This window comes from Equus asinus, chromosome 1 (assembly GCF_041296235.1).
Source record: "Equus asinus isolate D_3611 breed Donkey chromosome 1, EquAss-T2T_v2, whole genome shotgun sequence".
NCBI classification, from domain to species: Eukaryota; Metazoa; Chordata; class Mammalia; order Perissodactyla; family Equidae; genus Equus; species Equus asinus.
In genome coordinates, this window is record NC_091790.1 from 186,240,822 (window position 1) to 186,252,916 (window position 12,095).

Sequence of the window (12,095 nt, forward strand, 5' to 3'; positions counted from 1 at the left end):
TGAACATTTCTCTCTCCCGGGCCGCTTGAAGAATTCTGCACCGAAAGTGGGACCTCCCCGGCTCCAGAGCGGGCAGGCGACCTCCCCGCGGAGAGGCCGCCATCAGTGACCCCGCGGAGGGGAAAACAAGGCCCGCCAAGCCCGCACGCCAGGCGCCTGGCACGCGCGCGCCCACGTCCGGGCGCAGGGCACACGCGCGGGGACACGCGGGGACACACGCTGACCGCCGCGCCAGGCGTCCGCCCCCCAGCAGGCGCGCTCGCGGCCCGCGCGCCCCGCCGCCCACGTGGTCCCCGCGGATCCCGAGCCTGGCATGGCTGTGGCGCCCGCAGAGCTGAGGCAGGGCTATTCCGGCTCTGCTGCTGGCTCAGCCCGAGACCCGGCGAGGGTGGGGTGAGGCTGCGCAAAGAGCCTTCCTTTCTCAGCTCTTCCTCCATCACGCTGTGAGACTCAAGCCAGTCACTTAACCTCTCTGATCGCAAAATCAGGGGCTGGGTCAAAAAGTGATTATCCGGTTCTGTAATTCGGAGACGCCTCCCACAAGCGGTGCCTTTGCCCCGCTGTCTGTAGAGGGAGAGTCTCAGACCTGGGTCATGCTGACCTCCCCAGAGAGGGGAGGGAGGTGAGTGAGTGAGGGGGTGTGTGTGTGTCCGTGCCCAGGGGCTGAGGCAGGGGTAGTCCTAGAGATATAGTCAAAACTAGGGAAGTTAAGATATAGGGGGTGAGGGCAAGAAGAAAAGGAGAAAGGGGTGCCCTGGCAGCCTGTGGGTAGGGCTCTCAGAAGGGGTCCCAGTGAGCACCCTGCTGGCTTTGCAGTGGCTCCTGTTGGCAGCCGGGTGCAGAGGAGTTTTTCTGGGGGTGGGAGAGGATGATACAAACACACGTTTTAAAGTTGGGAGAAACTATTAATTATTCAAGTCATGCTTCATAAATATTTCATGGTGAGTTTGCACGGGGAATCAGGCTCCATGCTCTGCCATCTCTTCACCTGGCTCCCTGGATGGAGGTGGAGGGACGGGAGAGGCGCTCCCTGCATGGAGATCTTTAGGGACAGAACTGGTGACGAGGCCAAGAGGGCTAATCAGGGGTCCCTTGGCCTTGGCGTTTGGGTTTTGGGTAAATACACCCACACATCAGAGTCTGGGCTGATTTGTGGGGGGAAACTGAGGGAGACCCAGATCTTGCTCTCAACCTCAGCCCTGGGAAGGGGCTCCCCAGCATGCCCCAGGCCCTGAGAAGCACCCTGAGAAAGGGCTCCCCAACATGCCCCGAGTCCCTAAAAGAGCCCTAGGAAGGGCTCCCCAGTTGACTCAGAACCCCAGAGGAGCTAGGGGCTTCTGTGTGGGGCCCAAATAGTGCTACCCGCAAGCTCCCTGATGGAGTGGGGAGGCGTGAGGGCTCTGAGATGCTGGGGAGCGCAACAGAGGGGCGTTGTGTCACTCTTTGCCTCCCTGGTAAGACTCATGGGGACGTCTGCCCCCATTCCCACCCTGAACCCCTCGGGACTCTGTGGGGAGAGCCTCAATGACTGGGCCCTTCAATGCACATTGGGGTCTGGGGAGGAGTCTGGGGTCCTGAGCACCATTCCTCCTCCCTGAAAGTCTTCTCAAGGGGACATGTGGCACCAGGACAGTTCCTCAGAAATGCCCTTCAAATAGAAAAGTGACACAAATCTTTGGGTCCCAGGGACCCATTGGACCAATGCCTTTTTGCCTGGTGGCAACCACTCTCATCTCTCTGACCCACCCTTCTGCTCCAAACTCTCCTCCTCCCCTCAGCCCCCTTATCTCCCTCTCCTTTCTGTTCCCATCTTTTGGTGCAATTCCACATCATACCTTATGCCAGGAACAGCCTCCCACTGCACAAGATCCAAATGGAAAACCATCTTCTGCCAGATCTGAAAACAGGTCCTGCCTTTCCATGGGCTCCTTCCATGAAGCCTTGCCTGCCTTAACACCCCACATCCAATCACATCCTCCTCCAGGGTACAGACAGTCATGCAGGTGAGACCGACCTTTCCTGAGAGCAGAAGGGGTCTTTGAATGTCTGCCATGTAGACGTATCATAACAATTAAGCCCAAGAGCAGAGGTCACTGGGCGCATTGTAGTTACCCAGTAAATGTCATTGCTCCTAGGCCAGCGGTCCTCTGCAGGAGCTGTGGTTAGAATCTCCTGGGGAGTGTGGTTTGGCTTAATGGGCTCCAGAGCATTTGCTTAAAGCCCCTCAGGAGATTCCAGTGTGCAGGGAGGTTTAGAGCTGCGTAGTCACTGCGTACGCTAGCAAAGAAATAACCTGGGCTCCATTCTAAGGACTTATGGGTCCAACAGAGAGCAGAGGTATCAAGTGGCCACACTGAGTACCAGTGCAGACAGACGCCGTGGAGTCCCTGATGAGCATGAGCGGGGCCACCAAGGGCTGGAGCTGCATATTCAGAGAAGGCTGAGGAGTGCCTCAGGAGCAGGGCTTGGAAGAATGGGAGGTTATATGGCTTGGGGCAATGTGGCAAAGGAGATAGAGAAGAGAAGGGGGTGAGGCCATGCAAAGGCTGGGGAAATAGACTGGACAGGCAGGTGGACCAGACCAAGGAGCTTGGAAGACATCTAGAGACAGCGGGTGCCCTGAGCTCTTCTTGAGGTGGGGCTGACATGGTAGAACTGCCATGGTAGATGCGTGGATTCGAATGGGTTCAGACCAAAGGCAGGGATTTAAGGAGGCCATTGCAGGGGCAACGAGAATGGGAAAAGTAAGACTCCAGGACATGGCGATGGAGTGACTGATATCAGGCATTGAGGGAAGCTGAGCCACGGCCACCAAGATTGTGGGCCTGGGTGAGAGGCCACTGACAGAAAGGCACAAGTGAGGGGGACGCACTGTTTGTGCAGCTGACAGCCTGGGTTGTTCATGGGAGGTGACGGCAGGACATCGAGGGGACGGTGGCCTTTGAGTTAGTCACAAAGGTGAGAGGCTGGGCTAGAGACCCAGCCGACACAGCTAAGACCCAAAGGGAACACCAGCTCAATGAGATAGCAGCCATTCCTAGTACCATCCACTCTGTCACTGCCAAGGGGCCAAGGATAAAAATCGTTCCGGACTGTTGACTGGCCAAGGAATCCAGAGCTTGCTTTGGCCGTGCAGAGCTGGCCTCCCTTTTACGCCAGCTGCCAGGTAATGTCAGAGCCAGACTTCACGCTCAGTTTTAGCATGCCACGTCCCCCCTCCAACACTCAGTGAGTGTCGTCTCCATCTTTCCGTCTCAGCCTCTTTCTCGCCCTCTCAGTATCTCAACTCTGCCGGAATAACAACTTATGTATCTACAAATACATGTAATATACAATATACACACATACTCTCTCCATATAAATATAGATATGTTTATCACTAATTGTCTTAAAGTGTATTGAGTTTAACTTGGAAATTCCCTCAAATTCTTTCAGAAGAAGGTGAGGGTACAAATCGGTAAAACTATACATCCGTTAAATCCAAATACACACAATTATGTATGTGTGCACTTCTCTGTGAGCTCCTGTGTGCGTTCAGTGACAGCCACTTTTGTGCTTATGAGGATGATGGTTCTCAAAGAGTGGAGGGGGAGTAGAGAGCGGGGCCCAGGCAGGAAGGGGCGTCTGACGCCATTCCACGGCCCCCACCACATTCACGTCTGTACGCAGGTGGGCGCTTCTAGACTCTGGCCTCCTGAGGGAGGGGCTGCGTTGTGTCTGATTCAACACTGTAACATTCACAAGCCAGGGCCACGAAATTATCTTATAAAATTCAACCAGTTAAGCAAGTATTTATCAAAGAAGCTAATGAGTATTGTGTAAGGTGATAAGTGGTTGTCAGTTGAAGGGGGAAAGAAGAAGGAGGAGGAGTAAGGCCGAGGAAAAAAAAGAAGGAAGGAAGGAAAGAAGAGAAGGAGGGTGAAAATGGGCTCCCTATGACGTATTTCAGGGCAGTTGATGCTCAGGCACAAAATCCATCACTTAGGCGCCCAGCTCCCAAAAGCAGCTCAGAATCATGAGGAAATTATACCATCACAGCTGTCATTAACCTGAGACGTTAGCTAGATGGTAAGGCAGTTTTGGAAATGATGCTGTGTGCATGGCAGGGGACGTGCTCACGTCTCCAGCATCCCTGTCATCACAAGGCGTGGAGGTTCTAGATGTCCTTGCCCCCCAGAACCCTTCATCCAGAACTGCCGAGAGCTTGTCAGACAGCCTTTGCAGAGCCAGGGAGGGTCTGGCTGGAGGGCACGTGAGGGTACGGGGGAGATCTCCAGCGAGGCCATGAGATGGGGAGGGAGATTGGGGGAAAGGGTTATTGGGGTTGGGAGGTGGGTACTGGTGTGGGTAGAGGAACGTGGAGTGGGGGTGCAGGTGAGATGTGGGAGAATGCGGTGAGGTTAAGGAGGTTGTGGGATGGGCATGATGATCATGGGGAAGTGGGATGAGTGAGGATGGGATGGAAATGATGGGGTGTCACTATACAGGGAGAGGGCAGGGCACAGTAGTCCTGGTGGCAATCATGGAAATCATAAAGGAAATGATACCAGAAGCGATAAATCGAATGTGTGTCTTTTTCACAACAACACCATGGAGTAGATGCTATTGTTATCCCCATTTTAGAAATGAAGACACTGAGGCCCAAGTTCACCCAATTGGTATGGGGCAGAGCCAAGGCCGAATTCCAGGAATCCCAACACACGGCCACTCTCCTCTGCCCTGCCACACTGCCCCTCAGCCAGGAGCCAAAGCAACTGCCCTGGAGCCACACGGCTGGGCACAGCACAGTCCGCATATGAATCCAGGTCTTCCAGACTTCCAAGGCTGTGCCCTCCTGCACTGTAGGATGGGACCCCCAGGCCCTTCAGCTGGGTCTGCTCACAGAGGCCTAGACAGGCCCAGCAATCACGGTAATGAGGTCTGTGGCCTGCGCCTGGCCAGGCCGCTGGTGGCCAGGACTCACCATGAAGTAATAGAGCTGCGAGGACCGGGCCATGAACTCGGGCCGGCACACGGCCACACAGATCTCCACGAAGCCGGCGTGCTGGCTGGGCTTGGCCTCCCCCATCTCACACACGATCCTGCGGGGAGGAGAGGACAGACCCCATGGGTCACAGGAGGGTCACAGGACTCCCAGCAGAAACCCTTGGGCCCCACACCTCCCCAGACTCCCTGCTCTGCAGTGGGGTCTCAGCAATGGGCAGGGAAGGGGGAGGTAGAAGACATCCCTGATTCCTCCTCGCCCGGGCTCCTCCTTGGTTCTCAGGAATGGAGGAGATGCGACGTCCGGGAGTCTTTCTGGAGCCATCTGGAAAGTGGGGAGACTAGGGGAAGGTCCCTGTGTTCTGACCCCAGGCACTCAGCCCCTAATTCGTGAGTTGTCCACTCAATTGTGAATTAGAGTGCAGGGAATATTTCAACCAAATAGTTCTGGGAATAGAGTGGACAGGGCCCAGAGAGGTCAAGTAACTTACCCAAGGACCCACAGCAAGTCAGACAGGGGCCTTGGAGCAGACCCAAGGTTTTCAGGTCCTTGCCTGGGAGCTCCTTGCTCCCAATGCAGGGACCGCTGCAGTGAAGTGCTTTTTGCTCCCGGCCCCAGGTGGGGGCCAGGCAGTGGAGGAGATATTTGGGGGTGAGGGGGGAGCGTGGGCCAGAGGATGGGGGAGGAGAGTTGTAAATTTTTCTCTTTTAAAAATTTTTGTTTCAATTACAAAATTTGTTTAGACTCTGAAAATGAGACAGTACAGAAGTGTGACAGTAAAAAGTGTCCCTTTCTTCACTCCTAACCTCTCTTAAAAGTTTGCTATAGGGGCTGGTGCTGTGGCCCAGTGGTTAAGTTTGCACACTCTGCTTCGGTGGCCTGGGGTTCATCGGTTCAGATCCTGGGCACAGACCCACACACTGCTCATCAGGCCATGCTGTGGTGGTGTCCCACATAGAAGAACTAGAAGGACCTACAACTAGGATAGACAACTATGTGCTGGGGCTTTGGGGAGGAAAACAAAAAGGAGGAAGATTGGCAACAAGTGTTAGCTCAGGGCCAATCTTCCTCGCACACACCAAAAAAACAACTTTGCTATATATATCCTTGAAGACCTTTTTCTAGACCTATGCAAATATATATACATATTATATATATAATATATGTATCAACTCCACTTTACAAATAAAGAAGTACAGAAAAGATAAGCAACTTGCCTAAATATATTTGCACATGTACACACACCTATGTGTCTATATATTTATGTTTTATATTATGCACACAGATAAATGTAAATGTCACATATATAGATACACACACAACTATACACAAACATACATACACACGATTGTTAAATAAAAGTGAACCATAACCACCCCCTGATCTACACTCCTGTCTTTTTACTCAACGGGACAGCATGGACTTCCCGTCACTGGATACACGGCCCTGCTCTATTCTTTTCAGCGGCTTCACAGTATTTCATCCCGTGACGTCATCATCACTTGTTTAACCATCCTCCTATTGATGTACATTTAACTGATCCCGATTTTTCTCCTATTCCAAATAATCCTGCAAAATGAACCAATTCATACACACATCCTTAAGCATTGTGTATTTATTAGAATAGGTTTCTGAGGAAGGAACTTGCTGGGTCATTGTTGGTGGATTTAATGTTTGATAGGTAGAGAGAAATAATGGTCCCTAAGGGCTGTACCGATTTGCACTTCTATCAACGGCAATTGAAGGAGATTACTTCACTCTTTTGCAAACACCAGATACTATCAGTCCTTTGAAAGTTTTTCCAATATAATAGGAAATGATCTCATTTTCATTTTCATTTTTATTTTCCCGATTGCTAGGGATGTTGCACACATTTTCATGTTTGTGTATGTGGGTTTTAAAAATCTTATACAGCCTTTCCTTTGACTTATCTGAAGCTCTGTCTTGTTTTGCTAATGGACTGTCCTTTTGTAGGAGCTTCTGAATCGGAGTATGAGCTTTTGTCTGTAATAAATATTGCTGCTGTTTTCTCCCAGTTGGTCACCTGTCTTTCAACTTTGTTTATAATGCCTTTTGCCACCCTGAAGTTCAAAACCATCGGTGTTGTTCAATTGCTCGTTCTTTTACATTATGGCTTCTGTGTTTCTCTTAGAAAGAACTTCTGGGTGAGTGTCCAGCAAAAATCTATGCCTTTCTGTCCAGATAACATAATTAACACATGTTCAGTGTAAAAAAAAAAAGAAAGTACATAAAAAGCACTTGCTGGGCTGGCCCCGTGGCCGAGTGGTTAAGTTTGCGCGCTCTGCTGCAGGCGGCCCAGTGTTTCCTCAGTTCGAATCCTGGGCGCGGACATGGCACTGCTCATTGAGCCATGCTGAGGCGGCGTCCCACATACCGCAACTAAGAATATACAACTATGTACCGGGGAGCTTTGGGGAGAAAAAGGAAAATAATAAAATCTTTAAAAAAAAAAAAAGGCTACATAAAAAAATTTAAAAAAAAAAAAGCACTTGCTGTACATACATACACTTGCCCCCCCCCCCCACCCCCCGCCAATGCATCAGCCAGAAATATCCATCATCAACATTTTGGTATCCATGTTTCCAGTTTGGCTTTTCTTTTAAAAATTAGTTAGGAACTCCGTATTCTGCTTGGTCACCTGTGTTCTCACTTCATATACCCTAAGTGTCTGCCTGGTCATGATTTTTCTGCAATATTAGATTTAATGTCTGTGTGGTTTCATGTCCTGTGCGTATAGGATAATTTATTGAACTGATCAATTCCCTATTTTTAGACATACAAATTGATTCTAAATTTTAACTGTTGTAAATAAGGCTGAAATAAGCATTCTTGCAAATAGATATTTTTTCATTCTGGTTGTTTAGGGAAAGTTCTAGAAGTATTATGGCTGGGCTAAAGACTTTCAATCCATTTTTCCAAAGTGCCTTCCAGAAAGTTCATCCCAGTATACCCTCCCGATGTGAACAGATGAGAGTGCTGCTTCTCATGCCTCTTGTCTGCACAGGGCATGCACTTTTAAAAACTGTTCCCCATTGTCTTAATTTCCATTTCTTTGATTACTACTGACGTTAAACTTTTTCTAGGGTTTTTTTTTTTTTTTTAAGATTGGCACCTGAGCTAACATCTGCTGCCAATCTTCCTTTTTTTTTCTTCTTCTTCTTCTCCCAACACCCCCGCCCAGGTACATAGTTGTATATTCTAGTTGTGAGTGCCTCTGGCTGTGCTATGTGGGAGGCCACCTCAGCATGGCCTGATGAGTGGTCCCATGTCTGTGCCCAGGATCTGAATTGGCGCAACCCTGGGCCGCTGAAGCGGAGCGTGCGAACTTAACCACTTGGACACAGGGCTAGCCCCTAAACATTTTTCTATCTGACTTTTGGTTCTTTGTCTGTCTTGTGAATTGCATGTTCATGCTCTTTGCTCCTTTTCTGATATTTGCCTTTTATTATAGAACCTCTTTCTAAGTTAAGAAAAAGCATCTGTTAACTATAACAGGGTATAACCATATTTCCAGTTTATCATGCATATTTTTATTCTGCTTATGATAATTTTTAATGTACGAGTTTTAGAATTTTCTGGACTCAAATCCCCAATCTTTTCCTTTCTGTTTTTCTTTTGCAGTGATACTTAGAACACCTTCCCTTCCTTGAAATGAAATAAATTCTCACTTGTATTGTCTTCTAATCTTTTCACAGTTTCATTTTTTATCACTTAACTCTTTAATCTGTCTGGAACATATTTTGGTGTATAATGTGAAATAAGAATAAGATATCGTATTTTTTTCCAGGAAGCTAACAAGCACCACTTATTGAATGATCTTTCCTTTCCGTGTTGATTTGAACTGTCACCTTTATCACATACTAAGTTTTTATATATCAGGATTCTTTTTCTGGCTGTTCTATCTTATTCCACTGATCGAATACTACAATACTTTAATCATGTGGCTTTATAATAATATTTTTTATATTTGGCTATGCAGGTCCAAAGGAGGACATTTTAAAGTTCCCCAAATCACAATATATTGGTAGCAGCCTGCTTTGGTTTTGTTCTAGGAAGAACTCAGAGTTTCGAAGGATCCATAGAAAGACCTTTGGATAAATGAACGATGATGGACCATGGAGGTGAGTTCTACCAAACAGGAGCCTTCATTCATCTGATCTATGAGCACCTCAGGAAGACCCAAGATGGAAATCAGAAGGACAAGGATGGCAGTACTGATGGTTCCAGAATGACTAAATCGAGCAAGACCCAGCAAGCAGAAGTGTAAACTGCACTGACCTACCTTAGAGATGACTTACAAACAGTCAATAACTGATGTACACAGGACAAGTGGCAAGGTTTCAATCCGGGAGAGGCAGCCAAGATAGTATAGAATATAGATTCTATTGAGCTGATAAACACTTCATGGTTGTGTTTGCTGGGCTGGAAAATTGTGTTTACTTATTTACAAGGCAATACGTGACTCACAAACCTCCTCCAACAGGTGGGTTAGAGGTCAAGGTCACTTGTTGAATGACCTTGCACTCAGTGCACCAGCAGACCTTGCAGAGAGGAAAACAATGCAAAGCACCCACAGGCCTGGGGGTGGGTGTGCAGTTTCATTTTCAGTCTCCACAGAGACTAGCATAGGATCAGCTTCTTTCATAATTGGGAGAGGACAGAAGTGGGGAGTTGGGGACAGCAGAGGGAGTCGGGGTAAGGATTTGAACTCATACTTCTCCTGTAGATTTTAATTTTGAATTGTCTCACCCCTACCCACAGCCACACCCTGAGGACACAACAATCACTTTTCTCTTCTCTCCCAGTCTTTCCCCTTCTTCTTTCTGCACTTCCCCCATGTGGCAAGTAGCTAGTTCAGAGGCTGGGGAGTTGTGGGAGCCACCCCCTGCCACATCCTAGAATGTTAGGGGCATTCCCTCCCCTTCCCAAGCTCTAAGACTGTCTGTTGTTGGGCAGGGAAGGTAAGTCAACAACAGACAGTTGTACCCCGCCTTTCTCAGGTGGCTTCCACTCACTGTTCTGCAGGGATGTAGCCGTCCACCAGAGGGCTGCAGTCCACACCGGCCACCTTGACATGGGAGGCGATGTCCCGGAATTCCAGGCCCAGGTTCTCCCCTCGGATGGTGACCTTGGTACCGCCTTCACGGGGGCCTGTCACTGGGATTATCTGGAGGGAGGAAGCATGGGGATTTGGCAGGCACCAAGACAGAGCCATCACCCTCTTGCTGATGAGGCAAGGAGAGGTTGCTGGCCCCTCCCCATCTCTGCTGGATTCCCTCAGTTGGGTCCGAGTCCACAAGGGCACCCAAGGGACTGTCAATGGACAGGAGCTTGTGACAGAGCAGTCCGTGTTTATGTGTGGTTTTAGGAGCAGTGTTCAAAGCTCCTCGTTCCTCTTCCCATTTCACAGAAGTGATGAGGGAATGGGATGTGATCTGCAGTGCTGCTGGGTAATTCACAGAAAGTCAACATTAGGGCCTTCTGGTTTGTTCCACTTTCAAGGAAAATGAGCAAGCCTCCTATCAACCCATAGCCCTCCACACTATGGCAAACCACCCATGTTTCCAGACCCTTCTCAAATGTCACTTCCCCACATCAGATGTTCTTTCTCCCTCTCTACTGAAATTTCAAGGCAGCTTCTTTGTGCTCCTTTCATGGTAACAATTACTTGTGTCTGATTCCTCATGCCTCAGATCCTGAGTCTCTGAGAGCGGGGAGGGTGTGTCACTTCTCCTTGTGGACTTCTCAGTGATAGCCCCATATTTGTTTCTTGAGTTGTAATTGTGTTGAAACCCCTGACAATCCAAGCACCTTCCTGGAGTTAGAAGAGCATTTGTCACAACTCCTTTGCCTCTACTGTTCAGCTTGGTTTCTAAGGAGTTGGGTTTGGTTTAGACTTTACCCTCATACACTGGTCAAAATGACCAGCTTCCCCTCTTGAGATGTCACTGTTGGTGTTAAAAACTCATGACTGGAATGTTGGGATTCAACAACCAAGGGCCTGCTTGGAGGTAGGGACTCCGTACAGTTCACACGATCTAATTATGACATCCCACATTGGTGACCTTAGTGGCAGGAGGCCCTCTGTGCCAGCCTCTCCTGGCATTTGACAGACCAGAGAAGGGCACACTTCCCGTTCCTGGGGCCTCTGAACACCAGCCCCTGGATCCTGACCAATGTCAATGGGACCTCAATGGAAGGAGCCCAGATAGCCCACCACTTAACGCTCCTACCCTCTCCACCCCACCAGGGTCACAACTGGTGGTGCCATCTTGCGGGGAGGGTGAGAGATGGGGAAGGGGAGGAAACTAGTCTGGGGCTCCCCTGAGTGGCAGCTTTGCCGGGGGAGGCTGTTCATCTATAAAAGTCAAGATATTTCCTGCTTCTTACACATGCATGTTTGTGAGTGAGCGTGCATAAGTGTGAGCGTTTGCACATGTGTGCTCCCACTGCAGTGGAAAGACAGATCCCTTGGAGACAGGGGCCCATTTCTATGTGAGGGAGGTGGACAGAGAAAGGGAAGGCTGGAAGGGAGAGTCCGTCGTCTTCCCAGATGCCTGCCCAGCCAGTCCCCAAGGCACCAGTGGCACCTGGCAGCAGCCGCTGCATGATATTCCAGCCCTGGCTTGCTGTCCTGAAAAAGGAGTTTTCTCTCTGGCCCAGGCCTCAGTTCCCAGGTTCCTGGAGGGCTGATGCCAATGTGGAGCCAGGAAATAGCCTCCAATGCAGAGAGATTTGTTTCATTTACCATCCCCTCAGTAATTTTCTTGGTCTCAGGCCAAGAAGAAAGCAAGTCCACTGTTTGTGGCAGACACATCATTGGCAGTCATGTGTGGCAGCCCCCAGGGAGGGTTTCTTGTTAAGGGCTCTGGGAGGGGAGGGGAGCGGAAGGGAGGAGAGAAGGGGGCCTGGCCTAGGTGTGGGGGCCAGGGGCAGAGGGGCATCCATCTGCCCTCCTTCTCGAGAGAATTCTTTGAGTTAAACGCGTAAGTATTTCCCCCCAGTTTGAGAATCCCTGTTGAGATTCCTGCCCACGCAGGAGACTAAGGTAGGAACTGAGAGAAGCTCCCGGTATCTGGGAAACTAGGAA

General features: G+C 49.7%; 1 protein-coding gene across 2 annotated transcripts in view; it reads right to left on the minus strand.

Annotated features, from left to right (window-relative positions):
* The window catches only part of PLXNA4 (plexin A4), a 428,442-nt gene that overhangs the window by 56,482 nt on the left and 359,865 nt on the right, over positions 1-12,095 (minus strand). For both annotated transcript variants that reach the window (XM_014840844.3, XM_070513683.1), the window contains exons 13-14: positions 10,021-10,172; positions 4,964-5,081 (exon numbers count right to left, since the gene is read on the minus strand). In XM_014840844.3, the coding sequence (XP_014696330.3) occupies positions 4,964-5,081; positions 10,021-10,172 (270 nt within the window). The remainder of the gene's footprint in view (positions 1-4,963; positions 5,082-10,020; positions 10,173-12,095) is intronic.